The sequence below is a fragment of the Meleagris gallopavo genome, chromosome 3, assembly GCF_905368555.1.
Source record: "Meleagris gallopavo chromosome 3, MGAL_WU_HG_1.1, whole genome shotgun sequence".
Taxonomy (NCBI): Eukaryota; Metazoa; Chordata; class Aves; order Galliformes; family Phasianidae; genus Meleagris; species Meleagris gallopavo.
The window spans coordinates 81,429,712-81,450,990 of NC_139406.1; the positions used below are offsets into that span (position 1 = coordinate 81,429,712).

At 40.3% G+C, this 21,279-nt stretch overlaps 1 protein-coding gene across 7 annotated transcripts in view; it reads left to right on the plus strand.

Moving 5' to 3' along the window:
* The first annotated feature begins 6,327 nt into the window (after nt 1-6,327).
* The window catches only part of COL14A1 (collagen type XIV alpha 1 chain), a 116,901-nt gene continuing 101,949 nt past the window's right edge, over nt 6,328-21,279 (plus strand). For 5 of the 7 annotated variants that reach the window (XM_010709271.4, XM_010709270.4, XM_010709272.4 and 2 more), the window contains exons 1-5: nt 6,358-6,494; nt 9,718-9,839; nt 15,381-15,497; nt 17,174-17,317; nt 20,388-20,474. In XM_010709271.4, coding sequence (XP_010707573.1) covers nt 9,752-9,839; nt 15,381-15,497; nt 17,174-17,317; nt 20,388-20,474 — 436 coding nt within the window. In that variant the 5' untranslated portion in view covers nt 6,358-6,494; nt 9,718-9,751. Of the gene's footprint in view, nt 6,495-7,988; nt 8,012-9,717; nt 9,840-15,380; nt 15,498-17,173; nt 17,318-20,387; nt 20,475-21,279 lie in introns of those variants that run through there. The other 2 variants (XM_010709269.4, XM_019614230.3) reach the window with 2 other exon arrangements.

The following is a 21,279-nucleotide window of genomic DNA, read 5'->3' on the forward strand; positions in this document are numbered from 1 at the left end:
TCGGGAGCTGAGTAATACAGGTCTTTGTAACTGTTCATTCCTTGATGCTCACAAGAAAGATCAAAACAAGGAGAGTACTGAAGTGTTGTCTTTAAGGGACTCAGTACTTCAATGCAGATACTCAGAAGCAGAAAGATCGAGGCACGTTAACACACAAGAGAGATTTTTGTCCAAGACTGCCCCCATCTGTTATTGCTTGCTAAATGAGAAAAAACCAACTCAACCAAGCAGGTTAAAGCAGTAAATTCTGTGATAAAGTGAGATTTCTAGGATACTGATATTTAATATTGACATTTATTGGAATAATGAACTGATATTTATCTCACTTGCTTGGATGCCTTTGAAATAAGAAAGTGGAAGGCACACTGAATCTCTTCTGTGAGCATTTGAATGGGGCAATTTTATTAAACTGCTTTCAACAAATGGAAGTATTAATGTTTTTCTTGGCTCCCTCCAATTTATTTTCAATAAATTTACTCTGAAACATGAGCTATATTTCTTTAGTAATAATAGCTTCTTCTCTGGCAAATACAAAACAGAGTGCCACTTCTCTTTCATAAACTTTCTGCTAAGGTCAATTCAGTATTTTATTTGGAAAACCAGTTTCATATGTTTAACACATGCTTAAATAAGTATAGGATAAGCAAATCTGTTCTTGAAAATTCCAGTTATAATTCTTAAAAATGTGTAAAGGAGCAAAAAACTCAGCTCTGAATTTTTTCATCCACCTTCAATTCCAACAGCAGTAAACAGAAGCAATTGTTTAGAACTGAACAAAACTCCCCCCACATTTTTGGGGAATAAAATTGGTGAGCAACATAACTACTGTATTAAAAGAGAGTTTTGCTCAGGAGATCATTCAGCCACAAAATATAACCACATGTTGCCATGTGATACTCTTCCAGGGGAGCCCTAAGTAATTATTTTTAAGACTCTAACAAACAGACTTGCTTTTCTAAAAGTCACAAGTTAAAAACCTTTGAAAATTCATAATGTTTTATTAATCAACAAGATGGAAAAAGATAATTGGTCAACATTTAACAAATCTTGCTCTTCTTCTTAAGGATTTCTCTCTTGTGGCCTTGTACTAGAAAAAATACTTAAACTGAAACAGACCACAGATGTGTAATTGTAGTGGCCCAGAGTGCTTAGGGCAGGAGCTCAGACAAGAAGCTCAGCAAGACATAGGCAAGAAGCTTTGCTTCTTTTAGCTTAAGATACGTGTTATTTGGAAAGGAATTCTTGTTCCAGACATCTCTTGTATTCATAACTCGAGGTATATATTACAGAGACCACACTGGTATTGCTTCCAGCTTTAAATACGCATTTCAGCTTGGATTTCATTCCAAACAAAATTACTTTCAGCACAGACAGACAGAAACTGTTGGTGTTCTGCTTATTCAGTAAGACATGGGGAACCCCTCACTCACTGTGTGAGATTGTACCATCAGTGGTCTGCAACTTAATCTTCACCATGGCATTATCCAGTGAAAGGAAATCTCTGCTTGCCTTGCCAGCCTAAAGCCGTATCTCTGCCTGCCTATTTCCAGCTGGTGATAGATCCAAACATCACAAAGTCTGCTCTGTCTTCTTTCCTCCGCATGCCCCTGTCTCAGTACTGGCAGCATCCTAGGTTTTGCCCACCAAGGGCAGTGCTCTCAGGCTGGTCGGTGGAGTCTCAGCACTCAGTCTGAGAGCAGATGGAACCAGTGATTATACATCTTGCATGCTGACTGCAATGTCGTTTATCTTGACTTTAGTAATGCTTTTTGACACTACCTCCCATCATGTCCTCATTATGGTGATACAGTGGTGAAGTATGGACTAGAAAGGTAAACAGTGAAGAAAGCTGAAAGCAACTGCACTGCTGGGCACAGAGGATTGTGATCAGCTGTATGAAGTCCACATGGAAGCCAGACAATCGTGATGTACCCCAGTGGTTGATGTTGGAGATAACACTTGAAAAAATTCTTATTAATAAACTGTTTGATGGTAAATTTAATAAGTTTGCATATAACAGATGCCCCATGCATAGGGAGGTGGAGGGGCAGGGAGCTGGACTTCTAGAGACATGGATAGTGGGTAATATTATGGTAAGTGAACAGTTGGACTAAATGATCCCAGAGGTCTCTTCCAACCTCAATGATTCTGTGACTCTGTGATAGACAACTGGGAGGAATGGCTGATAAACCAGTGTTGCCAATCTTATCAGGCTGGAGGAAAGGACAAACAGGGACTTTGTGAACTTCAGCAAAGGGAAGCACAGTCCTGCCCCTGTGGCATCAGTTCACATTGGCGGTCAATTGTCTGGAAAGCAGAAAGCAGAAACTGTTCATTCAGACAAACTGCTCCTTGTAATCTGAAGGAGAATGAACACACATGAGCCTTCCCTTGTCCCGTGAGGTACAGTGGATTTCTACTGTATGAGCACATACACACATCAGAGAGGGTAATGTCACTTCTCCTACAGACTGCCTTTTCTCTGCTGCTCTGGGTGCATGAATTAGCCGGAGGGATGCCAGTTTCTCTGCAGGCTGAGTTCAGCCTTCCTGCTCCCTGGAACTGTAGTGTGTGGCTGATCCCTCGAGGTATTGGAATGAGCTGCACTTTTCAGAGGATAGGAAGAGAGAACTTTTAGCTCCTGGCCACGTATCCAGGTTTATACTCAGCTGAGGTGTTGAAGTGTAAACTAAGGACAGATGAACCTCGCCTCATGAAACTATGAGTATCTGATTTGACTGCAGAATTAAAAACTAACTACGAAACACTGAACTCTTTGTGCTTCCCATTACTTTCTGGAATCTTCATACAGAAAAACATGTGACTGAAAAACATTTGTATTTTTCCACATCCCTGTGCTCATCTTTTCCCAGCTTTTCTCCCTTTCCTGCACATTTGGAGGAACAGAACCATTTGTAATCATGAAAAATTACACTTCAGTACATATCCCTTTCACTTACCTCATTATGTGTAATAAACATTAGATGAATAAACCTAGCAGCTCACTAACATGCTGAAATCTTCTAGAAAGTATCAAGGAAATGAAAATGACTCATCAGACATGCCAACCAATAATGAAGCCAAGCTGGAGTACCAGGACAGTTTCTGCCTGAAAAGAGAGCTGTAAGAAGTCGTATTTGTGAGGCTGATAGTAGAGAAACACCTGTTGCGCAAAAAAAAAGTCACTAGAAAAAATATTTCATAAAGAATAGCTAGCTACTCTTTTCAGAGGTCACTTCATTACATATTCGTATCACAAAATAGCTATGAAATAGTCTTAGCTGCTAAAGACAAGAAATTTCAAGAAGCAAGCATGGCTAATGAGTTAAAGATAATGTATCATAATTACTTTTGTTGCTGTTGTTGTATTTTTAATTTGGGAAGAATACAGCCCTAAGTCCTTCTCACATTGTTCAGCATATGAATTCATAAATCACTTAATTATTTCAGGTGTTGACAGACTGATCCTGGCAAAGCACCTTCCAAAGAACATTGTATGTGCCTTCAATAAGGACTATAAAATTTAAAACAAAACTAAGTTTTACTTCAAGTGTTACCTCTGCCTTTATGTTCTTCTGTTCTTTCATTAGCAAAACGAAATTCTAAGAGCTGTTGTTAGGCTGAGAGAATTAATCTAGGCACACAAATGGATATTCTCTAGCCAACATTTGTGAATGTAACTGAACTTTGTGATTGCTGCAGGAGAGAGCATTTAAAAATATTAATCTCTTTGGTTTACATTAGGAAATAAAACCCTAAAATGTTAAATGTTAAAACATCTTTGTAATAAAATAATACAAGATCTAGTTAGGTTTTCATTATTTGCAACGTAACAAAAGCACACAAACTTGATATTTACTGAAATTTTTGTGAAAAAAAATGGCACAGTGATTAAATTGCAACCATTACTACGTTGGGGGAAAAAAAAAAAAAAAAAAAAAAAGCCAGACAAAAATTCCAAAGAAGTCCTAAAAAGCAGAGGATCATTAATTAAAGTAATTCTTCCCCAGGACCAACAAAGTTATCCATCACGTTGGTTTTCGGTTACGTTCCACAAATAATGCTGTCGGTGATTCCTTACTAGCTTCACTTGTACAGTCCTTCAGCTCAGTGCACTTTGAGCTGACCAGTCGATAATTCCATTCTTTCATTCTTTGTTTGCACTTAAGTTGGATTCACAGAACTGTTTCCAGCTGTGTTTTCAAAATAATTCCCCATGTTATCCTATTGATATAAATGTTGTGGAATTTATACTGGCCAAGCAAAGGATGTTCACATCATGTCAGTTTGAATACTTTTAAAACATGCTGGCTGTAAATCATTGTTGCTCTTTCCAAATCACAGAAGCGTGGCCAGTTCAAAATAGTGGAAGGTCAATCCATGGTACTAGTTCACATGTAGTAAATATCTTCTCAAAACTGTTTTTTTGTTTTGTTTTGTTTTGTTTTTCAGAAAGAGGACAAGAAGGAAACATTGGTAAATCACTTGCATATTAATATTGTACGTATGTACTGTATTTGTAAGTATATTTCCAGATGTGCAGCTCATATGAACTCTTTCAAAGAAGCACGAGTTCTTCCTTGTAGCTGCACAAGGATTTCCATGGTGCTTTCTAGTGCAAGCCGAGTAAAGCTCAGTGATATCAAGCATGATATACTCTGAAAGGAGGACAAATGGTGCAAAATATAAAATAGTGAATAAGGAAAATAAACTGATACAAAAAATTCAGAAGAGTTATCCTTGAAATCGTATGCTTTACATAAATGTAAAATGCTAATTTAATTCCTGATGCGTGGAGGTGGCTCAGAGTTAAAGCATTCATTCGTTTGAAGGCTGGGGAGTTCTGGGCAATGGGATCCTCCAGACTTTGTGTAGCTCCCTGCACACTGACTAGATGCAGCCACAGGATGGAGCTCATGCACTTTGTATGCTGCACCATTCACACAGGGAAGAAAAAAAAGAAGAAAAAAGAAAAGAGAAAAGAGAAAAAAAGAAAAAAAAAAGAAAAAAAGAAAAAAAGAAGAAAGAAAAAAGAGAGAGTGAGCAAGACTTTCCCTTTGGCAGACTGCTCCTTGTCATGCCCTGAAGTACATGAGCCAGAAAGTAGTCACGGATGAGACTGATTGATCTCTCTATGTTTACCAAGTCTTTATGAGTATTTCACCTTGGCTTATCCGTCTGCCTCCTTGGCTTCTGGTTACTAGTATTTAGCTAAATCCATAAATTAGGGGCTGGAAAGGTAGAAAATGGAATGGGCTGCCCAGGGAGGTGGTGAAGTCACCGACCCTGGAGGTGTTCAAGGAACGTTTGGACGTTGTGTTGAGGGACATGGTTTAGGGAGAACTATTGGTGATGGGTGGACGGTTGGACTGGATGAACTTGTAGGTCTTTTCCAACCTTGGTGATTCTATGATTCTAAAATGTATCCCATTTATCATGAATGAGCTGAACGCTTCATTGCTTCAGAAGGAACATTATCTTGTAAGTGACTCTCTTGTTAACTGGTACGAAGTGTTCATCACAGCACACATCTGGTGGTGCCACAGAATGCTTGCAGTGAACAGGATGTGCTGGGTAGATCTAGGAATGCTCCTTTACCTTTGCTCTAGGAACCAGCCAGACTCAGAAGAGTGCCTCTAAAATTTAAACATTTCTGCAGCTTCAGCAGGGAGATACTGCACACAGTGACTTGCGATGAGAGCTGCAAGACTGGGGCCCAGCCCAGTAGCAGCAGTCCTGCTTTGCTGCATTCACAAAGCATGCATATCCCTTTTCTCTCAGTTCTTAACTGCAATCCTTCCACCATTCCATTTGTAACTTCACAAGGAGGACAAGGCACATTGAAATGAATATTTTCCCCCACCTTTTAAATTCTCGGGACTTGAAGACCCCATGAGTAGTACCTCAGTTGTAAATTCAGCAGGGCCTACTGTAGGTAAGCCACAGTTTTGAACGAATGCAGGTTCTGCAATTCCACTTTCCCTTTGCTGTGTCTATATAGACAGTAAAAACGTGCTTATGTACTACGCCGCTTTTAATCAAGGTTTATAACAAAGCCAGACAAGCACTGGAACACTTTTATATAAATATTTCCCCGATGAATCACTGATCGGCACATCACAATGAGCAGCACTGGGGAAATACATTCCTTACAGCACCGTGAAGCAGGCACCTTTTAAATCATTTTAAATCATTCGCAAAGGAGTGAACGAGCGACTCAGGAAAGAGGGGAAGGAGCTGAGAAGAGCTGAGAGGAGCAGCCCAGCACCTGCGCACCTGAGGACCGCCGGGACCGGAGCGGGGGCGGGCGCTGGCTGCCAGGCTCCGCGCGCCTCTTTCCCCCCTTCTTTCCACCTTCTGCTCTATAACTGCCCGCCTCCTCTCCCGTCCCTCTCGCCTTATCGGACGCGGCGCTGTGAGGGGAAGAGCAGTCGGAGGGAGGGGAGCGAGCGGCAGCACCCCCGGCCCCGACTCACCCGCTGCTGCCCGCCCAGGTCGGTGCGAACTCCGCGTCTGTGCCTCGGGGGCCGGGGTGAGGCGGGCAGGGCTGGCTGCGAGCGGGAGTGCTGTGCGGGCACCTGCGAGGTGCGGGGCGAAGAGGGGAAGAGGGAACAGAGATTTCCCCCCCCCCCTCCCCGGAGCAGCCTCCCTCCTTCCCGCGGCTGCTGCGGAGCGCGCCCGGGCTCATCGCTTCCCCAGCGGCTGCCGTGGGTGTGAGCGCGTTGCCCGGGCACGCGCGGGAGGGGATTCCCGCTGGCTCCGACGGGATCCCGTGCCTCAGCTCGGTAGAGGGAACGCGCTGCCCCGCTGTTGTGCGAGTTGGAAGGCGCTTTCAAACGGGGTGCTCGTAGGAGCCGATAGCGGAGAGCGCCCCGAAGAGAGTCAAGAGGCGGCGAGGGTGGGGCTGCAGGTGGATGGCGCCGAGCCGCGGCCCCTCGCGGCGGGCTGAGCCGCGCCGCGAGGGCTGCAGGAGACGAGCGGGATGTGGCCGCACAGGGACTGCCGGAGCCGGGTTGTGGCGCCCTGCCGAGCCCCCGCCGCCTTCCCGCCCTGCTCGTGCGGGGGCGGCCTCCATGGCGGCGGGGCTGCGGATCCCTCAGCACGGCGGAGCGCTCGAGCGGGTCACGCTGCTCTGTTCGCCTGCGGGACGTCGACCCCACGGAGTCCGCTGCCGTTCCCAGGCCGCGGCTGAGCGCTGCGTCGGGCTGCTCTGTGAGAAGCTACCGCGATGTAACCCTGGTGGCTCGGTCCCTGTTCCTTGGCTGTATTTGAGTAGCAGCCGGAAACACGGCACTCCTCTGGCAGGTCTTGCCTACGGCACGTGGACGTACATCAGGTTTCTCCCGGACTGAGAGGCCTCAAAGCCACCACGTTCCGCTGAGGAAGGTGCCCCGTTGCGAGGCGTGTACAGCCCGTACAGCCCGGGCAGCCCGCAGCACGGAGCGCGTGGGGAGCAGCAGTGCTCGGGGCAGGGATCTTGGCTTGGCATGGGGACTGGAGTTTGGTCTCTGCTGCCAGAGCTATTCGTATAACTCTGTTACCGAATTGTTAACAAAAGGAGAAATGTGTAAAAAGCTGGAGGTTGTTTCTTCTCGTTCCCAGGTGATGTCAGTCACGAGGTGGCTGCAGACTCGTCTCTGCCTTTGTGGGCCACTCCTCCTCAAGTGCAGAAGTCAACTCGTGCCTAGGTTGTGTTTTCTCCAGCACCGGTTGCACTTCTGTCAATAAATCTTACATTTCTCTGTGCAATGGCTTTTCTCCTACAAAGTGCAGGAGGGAGTATTCCTGCACAGGATTACATGTCAGTCAGTATTTATAGCTGTTATTTGAGAGGAGGTTTTATATCAAGTCTAGCAAATGAGGAAGTGAGCCACAACTGTGTGTGAATATTTCAATATCTGGGTTATTACATGAGAAGAAATCCACGCGTAATGGTGGCTGCATCAAAGAATGAGCTGCAAGCTGTCCTTTGAAGAGTCAACATTTATGTGTTAAATGCTGTATTTCTAAGGTGAGGAGAAGCCTCAGTATTCAGTGTAAGTTGCACAAGGGATGCAGATTTTCTCTTCCTTTTTCCTACTGCCTGTCAATAGGCTGACTGTACTGGCTCATCTGGCTCCAGTCCTTGGATTTGTGTATAGGAAGCATGGGCATCTTATTTGGCTTCTTGAGGGTGATGGTGGAGTCGCTGTCCCCCTGGGGGTGTTCAAGAAAAGGGACGTTGTGGCAATGAGGGACACTGTTTATTGGGTGTGGCGTTGATGAGTTGATGGTTGAACTAGATGATCTTAGTGGTCTTTTTCCAATCTCTGCGATTCAGTGTAAGAGATGGATTCAAAGCATGGATCTAAGTAGTGCAGATCTTGTTGATAATTTGGCTAAAACTTAGTTAAACTCCTTTGGAGTTAGAACTTCAGATAATCAAGCAGACTATGTATTTCTAGGTGGTATACCGAATGTCCATGACTGATATTTGTGACATTAGACCTACCAAGTGCATGGATAACTAATGTGAATTGTAAATGTTTGGAGAGAGAAGGACATACATGTCTGTCATCTGTTGGCTGAGGTACCTCAGTCTGCCTCTTGTATTCTTAGATAGTGGTTGGATCACTTGTGTTATGCTTTCCTTAGAAGACAATGAAAATAGGGAAGGTAAATTAAATGGTGGTATTTTGAAAATATTAGAGAAAGTGACGTGGGAAGTGAAATGAAGGGACTTGCAAAACAGAAATGCGTAAACCAAAGTTTACCAAAGTAAACTTTCAGATGCTGAGTCTTTGACAGCAACAGAATTAGTGTTACTAAGCTTAGTTTAATTCTCCAGTAAAATACTAACAGGAGAGGGCAGCAAAAATTTTTAAGAAACTTGACTAAAGCTACTTGAATAGTAGATAAACATGTTCATAATATCATGTTTTTAAGTGTTTATGAATCTTCAAAGGTACATCTTTATATGTTGAGTAATTCAGCTGGAAAGTATTGAAAGTTGATGTTTGTAATGCATTGAGTTAGAGTAAATAATTTTGACCACGGCATTGCCTACACATAGAGTTAGTACTTACTCAGCTGATACCCTGCATGCCTTCTGGATAGTATCTGCTTTAGTCCATGTAAGTGCCAGATAGTACAACAGAGAATGCTGAATAAGATAAAAATAGGATAAACAGGGTAGGCTCTAGTGCACAGTGAAAAGAGAACTTGTTTATTCGGAACAAAATTCTGCCCTTTTTACAGCTGATGTATGAAATGGCTTAGTTGAACTGACTAGTAAATTAAGTCACTGGGGATATTATATATACTTTTGATATTTTATGGTAGTCTTTTTAAGTTCTGCTTTATCTAGGGATTGAGAATTCTCTATCATAGGTATCTTGTTAAGGGGCTTGCAACACTTGATTGTGTAGAGATGCCCATTTTACCTTGTTATGCATACATAGCGAGCACTACTTCCAATACTAACAAGCCTTGCAAAAAATATTTTCTCTTTGCATGGGACCAATTTTTAGGACTGTCCAGTGCTCCTCTGTCTTAAGCAAAACAGTTTGATTAGTAGCTGTTCTCAGGATGTAATCTTTGCTTCACTGATATCCATAACAAACTCCTAGCTGTACTGTGTTTTTTTGTTCAGTGGAATCAGTTTTTGGCTACACTTTCCATTGAAGTGTATACCTTAGATTTACAGGTTCATTAAATATTTCTCTTCTGTGTTCTCAGACCGGCTGATACTGTATACATCAAGTGGGAAAAGATGCTGTGTTGGAATGAGGTACAGAGCTGCTTCCTCTTGGCTTTTTTAGCTGTTGCAGCTTACTCTGTCAGTGACGCCCAGGGCCAAGGTAAGCAATCAATAAAAAGACGGAGCTTTTTACTAGATAACTCTGATGTGCAGAAATAGACTTCTTTATTCCAAATGCAGGTGTTGCTTCCTTCTGTTGGGATGTTGATCTGATATTACTGGAACAAAGCAGGGGTTTTGCTGTTGATCTTGGGAAGAGAAGAACTTTGAATTCGTGTGTACTTCTATTGAATCTTGTATCTGAAATATCATAAATCATTCTGCTTGCAAGCTTGGGCATCTCTTGTAAATAAGAGTAAAGAAAGTGTTCTGTATAACTCATTTTGAAACTACTTGTCAGAAATTGCTGTGACTGCCCTCTATGTGATCAAGAAAGTTTGAAGGACTGGCCTTGATGTTAAACTCATAGAATTTACTTTTTGTCTTTGTTGAAACAATAACTGAAGTAACACATCGTATAGTATCACACAGTACTGCTACTGCAGGTTTTTCTTCAATCTCCTTTATGAATATTAAAAAAATACTAGTGAGATTTTTAGGCGTATGTATTTGTTAGATCAGATGGATAGTGGTTTGATTTCTAGGGAACTTATCATATTGCACGGGAAAGGAGGGAGGGACAATACCAATGGGTTTCTATGATTTCTCAAGAAATAACTTTCTCTCAAAATTACGTTTATGTAATCCCTTTGATTGAGGCTGCTGAGACATAAGTGGGAGCAGAATTTGATCCTGGGGCTCTTCTAGGGCTATTGTGTACTGCATTATTCATGAACACACTCCAAATGGTGGCAACCTGAGGCTTTCTGACTTCTGATTAAAGCACGTAGCTGTGCTGTCCAGTCTGCGTGGCACTCGGGCACTGGAGAAGCATACTGACATAGATGTTTGGGCGTCTGCAAGTGTTTTACAAGCTTCTCCCAGAACTTAGGGACACGTGTTAGCAGTAATATTAAAGTGGTGATGTGAACTGAATGAAGAAATATGCTTTCCCAATGCTCAGTGCAGTAGGTCTGGTCTGAAATAAGGCACAGAATGTTTTTGAGTTGATGAGCCAGTAAAACAAAGCATATGGTCAGTATTCTCCTGTCTCTGAATTTCAGTCCTGATACATATGGTTAAGATTCGTGAAACAGGATTGAGGTTCATCTCCATGCAGTTGTATGTAATTTCTTGAACTTGAGAAGCCGTGTTCTTCCCCCTGCTTTTTTTCCAAGCTTTGGTTTAATCAGTCCAATGAGATGATGGTCAGAGAGGCTTTTTTTCCACAATCACTGCACCAGCAGAAGCCAGAGTTGGTGTACTTGCTGAGTAAAGAACAATACTTCCCTTGTTCTTATATTCTTTCAGCAAGCATCAACTACTGAATGTTGTCAGCAGTTACATACTAAGCTAAGTGGAGTATTGCTTTGGCCCAGAATGACTGTGGTGGTGTTGAATGAGGTGATATGAAATCTCTAATCCATTTTCACAGAATAAAAACGTCTCTTCTTACAGTGAAGTTAGTAAGATGTTTCTCAAATACCTTTTCTTAAGATTGCCACTCCTTATAATAACTCTGGCCAGCTATTTACAATTTAATGCATCACATACTGTATGCTTGTCTGATTTAAGAAAATGCAGGCTCTGCCAAGGTATAGGAAGAGCTGGTATTAGTCCCAGCTTGTTTTCCTCCTTTTGCAAAGATGATCTGTTAAAGGTGTGTAACTTGGTGACTTCTTGGAAAGAAGAAAATGTTTGGGACTTGCAAGTGAACATGCCTGAAGCTACAACTTATTCCTTCAGCTGAGGAGTTACTATATTGAGCTACATGGTTTTCTCATTTATTGTTTGAATGCCATATATACTATCATATTCAGTTTTCCTCAACAATGGTTGTTCTTTCATCACTGCCATTTCTTTCTTCACCATAACGTCACATGAACAACAGCCACAAAAATTCCATTTTTCATGTACTTAATTTTTTATATAGTACACAGGCAAGAGAAAGCTTCAGAATTTTCCATTTATTCATAAAGTAACTTTCTTTAGGTATTTTCCTTCTTAATTTAAAGATGGAAACTTGTCTGCTTAGCAATAATTTCCATGTGTTACTAATGTAAATGCAATGCATATTAACTTGTTCGGTTCAATTCTTAAGATGAAAGTACATTGGAAGCTGCAAGGTATAGTTAACATCCAGTTTTAGAGTATTGGATGTCCCTGAGACAGCTGCAGATATGCAGTTCATGGTGTTTTTCATTTGCATTAAAATGCTGAATAGTTCAGAACTCTCTTTCCTGACTTGTCCATAAGAATAATGCATTTGAAGCACTGATCTATCTGGTTCCATAAACCGAAGCCTTGAACTTGTCTTTAGTTTTCTCTTGGGTGACTGCTCTGATGTTGCTGACGGCCATTCACTTTTGCATTCCTGTAAAGCCACTTAACAAGCTCTAGCTACTGATTTTTATCAGTTAACTGACTCAGCTTGGATTAATTTTTTTTCCCCTCTCTGCAAGAAGTGAGATTTTGTTCCACAGACAATAAAGGTCCAAAGAAATAAAGATATCCTCTTCAGGTTGGTGAATGTGTAGTAATTCCCATCAATATTTCGTTGTCTGTTCAAGTGTTAGATTTTTAACTTCCTTAGCTGTATGTACTTCTCTGTGCCAGAACATTAGTCTTTGCACAGCTATGACACAGCTGAATTTGTTTCAGTTTGGTGAAAAATTCTTTTTTCCTTATGGTTCATTGCTGTATGGGAATATGTATTCCTCTGCAGTGCCACCCTTGATGCAAAAAAATACCCACTGAAAATTGGCTAGTTATGTAAAGACTATTGTGGCACAACTTTTCTAGTCTTTCACATTATAACTCTGTAGTAAACAGAAAAGCCTCTGGTGATTGTGTCCTTCTTTTCTTGTAAGATCTGTGATTGGTTTTTAGGGGTTCCCAAAATTTACTGGGTTTGGTGATGGCTAATAGCAATTAGGCCAGGACTATGCTTCTTTGTTAGAAAGTGCTTTCATCGATTAAGTTGAAAGCAGGATGGAATGACAGGGGAAGGAGGAAGATGGCAGAGGAAAAAATAAAAATAAAAACCTGAAATCCAAAGATGTGAGGTTTGGTTTTCTTTGTCAGTACGTGTTTTTTGGTTATGATTGCTCTCTACTCTGCCTCTTAAGCCCCATACAAATTTACCACTTAATCCTAGTGAAACGAATGCAGACAGTATGCAAGTGTAAGAAGTTTATTTGATTCTTTTCTCAGACAAAATAAATATGAAAGGAATTGCATATTTTCCAAATTTCTAGGTATGGTTTGTCACTCTTGTTCATTCAGCACCAATTCAGTATGACTTATGTATAGTTCAAAAGATGGAATGAATCTTGAGAATGAATTAAAAGCTGTAATCCATAACTGCAGTCTGCTTGGCTTTCAAAACTTTTTGCCATAGTCTCTGTCATTTTACTACAATTATAGCATGCTGAATATTCTTGCAGAAGCCTGCCCACCAAAATATTTTTGCAGTACCGGGGCCAAATTTTCAAAGAACTGATATTGCATTCACAGTGATTCCTGCACGTGCTCCTACTTGCAGTCTTTCTTCCAAACCCCTGGGAGGTGGCAGGCAGTTTGAAGGCTAGTCTGACAAGATTGTGCCCAGCAAATAAGGGAATGGACTGTTTGGGTATATGCCCAATGCTGCAAATCAGAACAATTTTGCATATATGGAATTGATTTGCTACCTGCTGCTTCTGTCCCCTTGCCTCTCTCCTGAGCTTGTTCTTTCAAATCTTTGGGAGTGCTGAGATGTTACTAAGCTGCTCTTGATGCTATGTACTCAACTTTTTCTGTGTTCTGGTGTGAAATCACTCAATGCAGAGAGGAACAGAACAAAGCTTTCCCTTATGGATTGGTGGGTTAGCACAAATATCTTGTGCTAAAGCTCCAGACTTCTAGGACACAAAATATTTTTGTTAGATGACATTTAAAAATCCCCCACTTCAGATGTCAAAAACATTACAGCTTGCCTCTTTCCTTCTCCTTTCTTCTGCAAGCTCTTGGAAGAAGAAACGAGTCGGAAAAAGTAATCAATTAAGGAGAGGTCTTTGGCTGCTGCTGTTGCCAGACCTGCATTGACTGCAGCAGGTCAAATGGAGAGGCCAGAGACTCCTGGATAGCACGTTCTGCCTTGTAGACTCAGATGCTCCATATGCTGTAGTTCTTAAATCTCAAAAATATTGTAAAAATTATTGGCATATTATGTGTAGTGCACCAAAAAACGTGGCCGTGGGCCCGGTCAGTTGAGAGCTCTATTGGGCTCTAAGGCAAAGAAACTGGCGCTTCTCCCAACTCTTTCAGATAATTTTCCTTCTTTTTTCGATGTGCCAACAGAAACCTTAAAGATGGTAGTGACAAGAGGCATGCATAAAGAGACTGAAAAATAAAGGAAAATGTTTTGTGGGCTGTGGAGGTAGTAGGAAAAGGAGGGGTAATGTCTGTGAAGGACTTAAGTAAGCTTTTCTAACCCTTCTTATTGCTCAGCCTCCAGATGGCTTCCCTGGCTGCCTTTCGCTTTAGATCAGTTAGTTCTGTATGAGCCCAAACCTATTCAGAAGTATAAAGATTCACCCTTATTGGCAGCCTTGAATATCACAGACTGCACAACTAGCAGCTGTGCATTAGTTGTCTGCTGTGAAAGGGGGATGTGGCTCCCTGGAGTAGAAGAGAAATACTCTGTCTAACAATTGCCAAAGTAGAAGGATGCTCACAGTGAGGGGCCAGTTAATGTACATGTGCACCATACTGCTGATATTGCATAGCAGTCTAGGGTGGATTTTCTGTTTGTTCCTCTGTGTGTTACTTCACTGAAATGTCATGTCTTTCATGCTTTTATTCATTTCACCTGCTCCTTCTGATTGAAACCCATGTGATGGCACAAGACAAAGGAAGGCCAGATTTGTTTGCCATTTCCAAAGTGCCCCCTACCTGAATCTTTACTATCCTGTGCATGTTTTCTGGTGATGAGACCAAAGCAGTGTTTGCAACTGGGCAAATGTTTGTCCCTGTGGCTAGGTTTGTAAACTGGGCAGCTGATGCTCCTTCTGCCTTGTGCATGCCTGTCTTTCCTCTTGGTTACAGTGCCTTCACAAGGCTTTGAAAATTTGGCCCTGAGTGACTTCAAATGTGGGGCAACACCCACAATGATGTGAAGTGAAAGAGGCTGTCTATGTAACACACACTGTCAGCATAAGCAGGGAGAGCAATTTGAATTCCGTTGTATTAACAAAGAGCATTTGTATTACCAGCTTTGCCTGCTAAACTAGAGTCTTAACATCTAACACTGTTTGTTTTCCTGTCCTCTGCTAAGTTGTTAGCTTGTTTTTGTAAACAGTTAAATAAAAGGTATGTCTGAGGGAAGTAGTGCACCTGGGGACGTCGTTTTACAAACTAATAAACTGATATGTGACATTTGGAATAACTTGCATCCTTTGTTAAAAATTTTGTGTCGTCTTCCTACATGTTTGTTTTAATGTTTAAAATTGATGATTTCCTTTATTTGAATTTAAACGTTGTTTTCTTTCCCCACTTGCAGTGTCCCCACCAACAAGGCTAAGGTATAATGTAGTCAATCCTGACAGTGTACAGATCTCTTGGAAAGCCCCCAGAGGGCAATTCAGTGGATATAAGCTGCTTGTCACTCCAAGTTCAGGTAAAATGAAAATCTGTATATTCTCTTGTAAGGTAAAATGACTGTTGGCATCTAGACCTAAGGTTAGGCAGCTTTCCTGAGGCTAATGTCACCTTTTAGGGATAAGGAACTGTGAGCAAACTGTGGGTAAGAGTATTGGCCATTCAACAGAAGAGTGAAATTCGTTGAAGCACAGGGTAGTCCTAGGCACAGAATATGGGAACTGATGGTAGCTGTACTTCATATGTAGTCCTTGGGATTGTCACTGCTCAACTTTACCTTTCTTCCACCGGGTGTAAGGAAGACTGTAGGAAGTGCTTGAAGGAGAACACAGGAATGCTATTTCAGTCAGAGCTTTGAGATGGATCTCCCTGGGCCTTCTCCCATGGTAAACTTCTCAGAACAAGATTTTAGAACAAACATGAGCATGAAATTATACTTTCAGGTTTTCATTCAAAAGCATTTTTAAAAACAGAAGATGAAGTGGCTATATAAGGCTATCTTATGGAGGTACTACTTCTATATGTATTTACATTTAGCTAAAATACCTCTTCTTGTATAAAGTCTCCAAAAAAAGGGGCAGAATGGAAGTCTGTGAAACAGCTATTCTGCTGTGTGCATTTCCATATTATTTTTCATTTTATTATGCTTTATGAACCTCATCATCAGACAGCATGTTTCTTAATGGTATCATATAATACTTCTCTTGGATGATGGGTGAGACCACCTTCTCAGCAAGTTTTGTATCAATTTGGAGGGAATGATTGACAGGCTAGAAGTCAGGGTTGCTGTTCAAAAGGATCTGGACAGCTGAGAACTGGGCTGACAGAAACCTTACAAAGTTTCATAAAAGAAATTTATGAAAATCTTATGAAACAAGTGCAAATTCAAATTTGCAGAAACCCCTGAAGGGAGAATGGAAAAAAAAGTAACTGGGTTGTTCTTAATGGTGCCCAGTGCCAGGGCAAGCAACAATATGCATGCACTGCAATGCAGGAGGTGTTTCATCAGGAGCATGAGGAAGCACTTCTTTACTGCGTGGGTGACCAAGCACTGTCACAGGTGGCCCAGGGAAGCTGTGGAGCTTCTTTCCTTGGAGGTATTAGAAAGCTGTCTGGATGTAGTCTTGGGCAAGTGGATGCAGGTTGCCCTGCTTTAGTTGTACAAAATGAGGCCTGGAAGTCCCTTCCAACATCAACCGTTTTGTGATTCTGAGAAACCTCAGAGGTTCCTTTCAGCTTGCATAGTTCTGTGATTTCATATCATTAATCTTTAGTCTGTAATTTTTGTTGCAAAAAGTACTTTCCTGCTTTGTGAGCTGATTATTTGATTTTTTTACTTTTAATAAAGTGTTTCGTCTCATTGCCCAAATACTTATCTGACACTACTATTAGAAGAAAAATGCTGGCTATTCTGTGAGACCTAGATACAGATGCAAGGACTGACTGGAATGTTTGTTGGCTGATTGGTTGATTTGGAATCTAAAAACTTGGTTTCTTTCTGGTCAGGCTGTGTGACTTCTTGCTTTTTGGTGATGTCATCTGGCCTAGTCTAGTCTGGATAGTTCCAGAAGCGGACAATAAAGTACACTTGGGTCTTAGGAGAGTTTGAGGTGGTTTTAACTCACTACATTTACCTTTCTACAAAAAAGTAATTACATCTTTGCTTTTTTTTTTTTTTAATCTTTTCTGTTACAGGTGGAAAAACCAATCAACTAATTCTTCAAAACACTGCAACCAAAGCAATTATTCAGGGTCTCATTCCAGATCAAAACTATGCCCTTCAGATCATTGCGTTCAGTGATGACAAGGAGAGTAAGCCAGCCCAAGGCCAGTTCAGAAGTATGTATCTTTAATACCTGACATGCAGAGTAGATCAACCATTCAGCCTAATTTATGAAGCTGTAACAAACTGATATTTAAAGTAATAATGGAAATACAGTTTCTTCTGTTGGTAAAAGGTTGTTTGGAACCACAGACTTCATCTGATACAGCTTCAGTTGGAAGCCTGAATTAATGCAATTGCACAGGAGTTTCTTGCTTTGGACTATCTTTGTTTCTTTTGGTTTGGAATGCCTGTCTTTGCCATTCCTTTATGAAATTAGCCAGTGTCTTTTGGAAGAGAATCTTCAGTGAGTGGAAATGAGAAGGGAAGTGTAGTAATCTGATATATCAGAAAGTTTTCCTCCCTGCTTCCAAATGTTTTTATTAAAGATTTGTGTAGCTGTACCAACTGACAAATAGTTAGTTGTTCTATGATACTATGAAAGGCTAAATTCTTACTGGTCTTAAACTGTCAAATATGTTTACAAACTAAGCTTAAGGCTCTTATCTGACTTATTCATGTTCTTAATATTTCTATTAAAGTGAAAATATAGTGTTATTAAGAAATTCAAACAAAACACTGATTTGTCTTCATTTGCATCTTAAGTAGCACTGTCAGTTTGGTCAATGAAAAGAAAAATGTGTCAGTTTGGAGGTGTAGTTGAAATCATGCTGAATTAATTCCCTTGATGCTAAATGTCTTAATAACGGTTTGTGGAGGATGTTGCTTGCTCTGATTGCTAAATCACTTTACTCTTAAAATGAACATGAGACAAAATATGCTGACTGCTTGATGTGCTGTGTATCAGAGTTTTTCTAGCTTTTTATCATTGCTACTGTGTATTTATTCTTTTAAGTACCATCCCACTTAGGAAACCCACAAAATCACAGATTACTTCAGCATTAAACCCTCAGAAAGCTATACCAGCTTCTATAAGATAGGTGTGGTTCTATTTTAAACTAGCTCTATTCCTCAGGAAATGCAGAGCTGGCAGCTTGATTTAACAATGTGGAAGTTAAGTTCTGTTTAGTATACTCCTTCTCTGCTGCCAATGAAAACATATAAAACTTAACAAGATGGGAATTTCATTTGCCCATATGAATGATGCCTTACATAAATAAAACCAGGAAAGATGCGTATACAAAAACTTCCTTCCTCTTATCCTGTATTCCATGTTTTTCCCCTTCTCTGACAAGTGGTCGTTGACTCTAAAGACGAGAAGAGAGCAAACAAATTCAAAACTTTGAGAATATCCTGGATTTTAATGCTCTGGAAATGTGTATCTTATGCACTGGAATTGTCTGATGAACAAAGAGTTCTTCTTGATGCTACAATAAAATTTTATTGTTAAGAGTATTCCTTTTATATAGTTAGATATGCTTTCTTCTTCTGTTGTTGCTTGTAAATTATTATGCAAGATCACTGGGAGATTTCTTCTTTTTAAGATGCATCTGTAAAAATGTAGTTGGTAAGTTCATTGCCTGTGTGAACATGTAAAAAAAAACCTGATGTCTTTTTGTATAACTTTCTTATGCATTCAGATTGTTGTTATTTTGATGAAAGGGCTTTCCCCAACCAAAAATCTGTCACAATGTGACTGACTTATCTCCTGGGAGAATTTCAAGACTTCTGTTCCATTTCTCTACAGACTCACTCCTCTGCAGTATTAGGATTAGAAGGGCCATCAGCACCTCCCTAGTGATGTTTGCTCGTAGTCATTATTTAAAGGAACACTCTTACTTGCTAAGCAGTGGTGTCCTTTTTGTTTAGTGCTTCTCTGCCTATTTTACCTCTTTTATTTTAATTAGAATGGAGTTTTTTAAAAAAAAAAAGTTACTTTTTTGACCAGTATCCTTAGTTCTGTATCTGGAATGATGATGTTGTTAGTTTTGGAGAGGATTTTCTTATTCAGAGATTTGACAATGGCTTGTTGTCTTCATAAGACCTTAAGATGGTCTTGTGATTGTATTTTGGATTGAGACTTGAGAGAATGCTGTTTCAGATACTCCACATGCAGTTGGTTTAAATCAGTGTAATCCATTTGGCTTTGGTTTCACTTCTGTAAAACAGAATACCCGTGTTGTCCTTTTTATATTGTGTGTTTCAAGAGATAACAGATAGTCTTTCACTTTCTCACAATGTTTTGGGAAGAACGTAGCACAGAGTGACTCTGATCCAGGCTAAGATTTGGTGCCTACTTGAATGAATGTTGGTCCTAATCCAGGTCTACATAAGCTAAGGTTTTTAACTGGGGTAAAATTTTGCTTTCTATGAAATACCTTTTTTTTTTTTTTCTTTTATTTTTCCCAAGCTGTTCCTGGCCATTGTAGATTGCAGGGATTTTGACACCAATTAACATTCAAAGAAAATTCTGTATTTATTCCTCTTATAGATAGATAGATAGATAGATATAATTCTTTTCAGTAGTATATGACTTTTGCAGTGATTTTTTGCAAAATCTTTCAAACTACATTGGAGTAGGGAGATACTGGCTATTAATAAAAATATTAAGAATAGCTAATCAAGCTAGATTCTGCTAGGCTTTTATGAGAAATCTAAGACCTAAAGAGGGAGGTATCCTACGCTCTTGAAAGACAGGAAACTATTGAAGTGTAAGCTTTGGAACAACTCTGCTGTTGTGGGAATACTTGGTGCCCTGAACACAGATTTGGGCATGGGATTTAAACTGATTTTTGCAAAGAAGATAATGTAATAGCTGGCTTATGTGATCCTGTGCTGGATGACCTGCAGTAGAACTTTGCAGTACTGGACTTTGCCCAACTAACTTTGCCAACTTCTGTAGTTATATTTCCAGTGCTGACTCTTATTATAGGCTTAGATGCTGATGTCACTGTATTTGGACTCTCCTGAATGAGAATCACTTTTGAGAACTTTAATGTCGATAGAAGGGAGTGGGGGGCAGAATCATGAAGTAATAAACCCAAAGAGAGTGAGAGCAACAGTCACTTATTACTAGGTATACTGCAAGATATTGTGTGAAATCTTTATATTTGAAAGAGGAAAACAACGTGCTTCCATTGCTCTGTTTCTGGTTTTATTGATTTATTTTTCCCCTTATTTTTCTAGTTAAAGATATAGAGAGAAGAAAAGAAACAAGTAAATCCAAAGTGAAGGATCCAGAAAAAACAAACGCGAGTAAACCAGCTCCAGAAGGTCAGATGTGACTTGGGTGATATTCTAATAACAACCAGCTTCTTTGTTTAACTTGGCCACTGCATAGATTTTCTTTAAATCGTTACTTCAGATCTTGTTTCCAGAGTGTTTGGGTTGAACAGAAGGGAAAAATCAGTATCTCCATGAATATTGGGGAGTTTCTACAACAGAGGGATCACTTCTAGTTCTGTATTCTGTTTTATCACTTTATACAGTAAGCACTAACTACCACTATGAATAGCATAAAAGCAGGCTTTGAACCTGCATTTAAAAAAAAAAAAATAAATCATACTACCTTTACATCCCCACTGGGTGCCCTAGTTAAAAAAATGAAATAAAATTGTGTGCATGTATTTGTGTGGGTGGGTGCATATTTAAATAGATCTTATTTCATATGACTGTTTTTAATGCATTTATCTGTGTGTGACATCATGTCATCTTGCCTGCAAGACAGACATAATTAGTGTTAACTCCTAACTAAAATGAAATGGATATTCTTCTGTAATTGTGATATCATAACTTATCTCTGTCCTAAGGAGGGTCTTGTATTTGAAATAATTTGAAATACTTCAATGGGAAAAAAAGCTTTTGTCTAGTTGTGAGGAGTTAATCTTCTGGCAAAACGTAATATTGTTTATCATGAGAAGCTCATCTAGAATGGGCAGCAACATCTATTTCAAGCTTTAAATTATTTGGTTGTGTCAGTGTAGTTTGTGTCAGAGCAAAATACAGTTTCATCTAGCACTTGTGGGAAGCTCTTGCCATTCACTTATTGTAATATTTTTTGCTAGAAAACTGGGAAGGC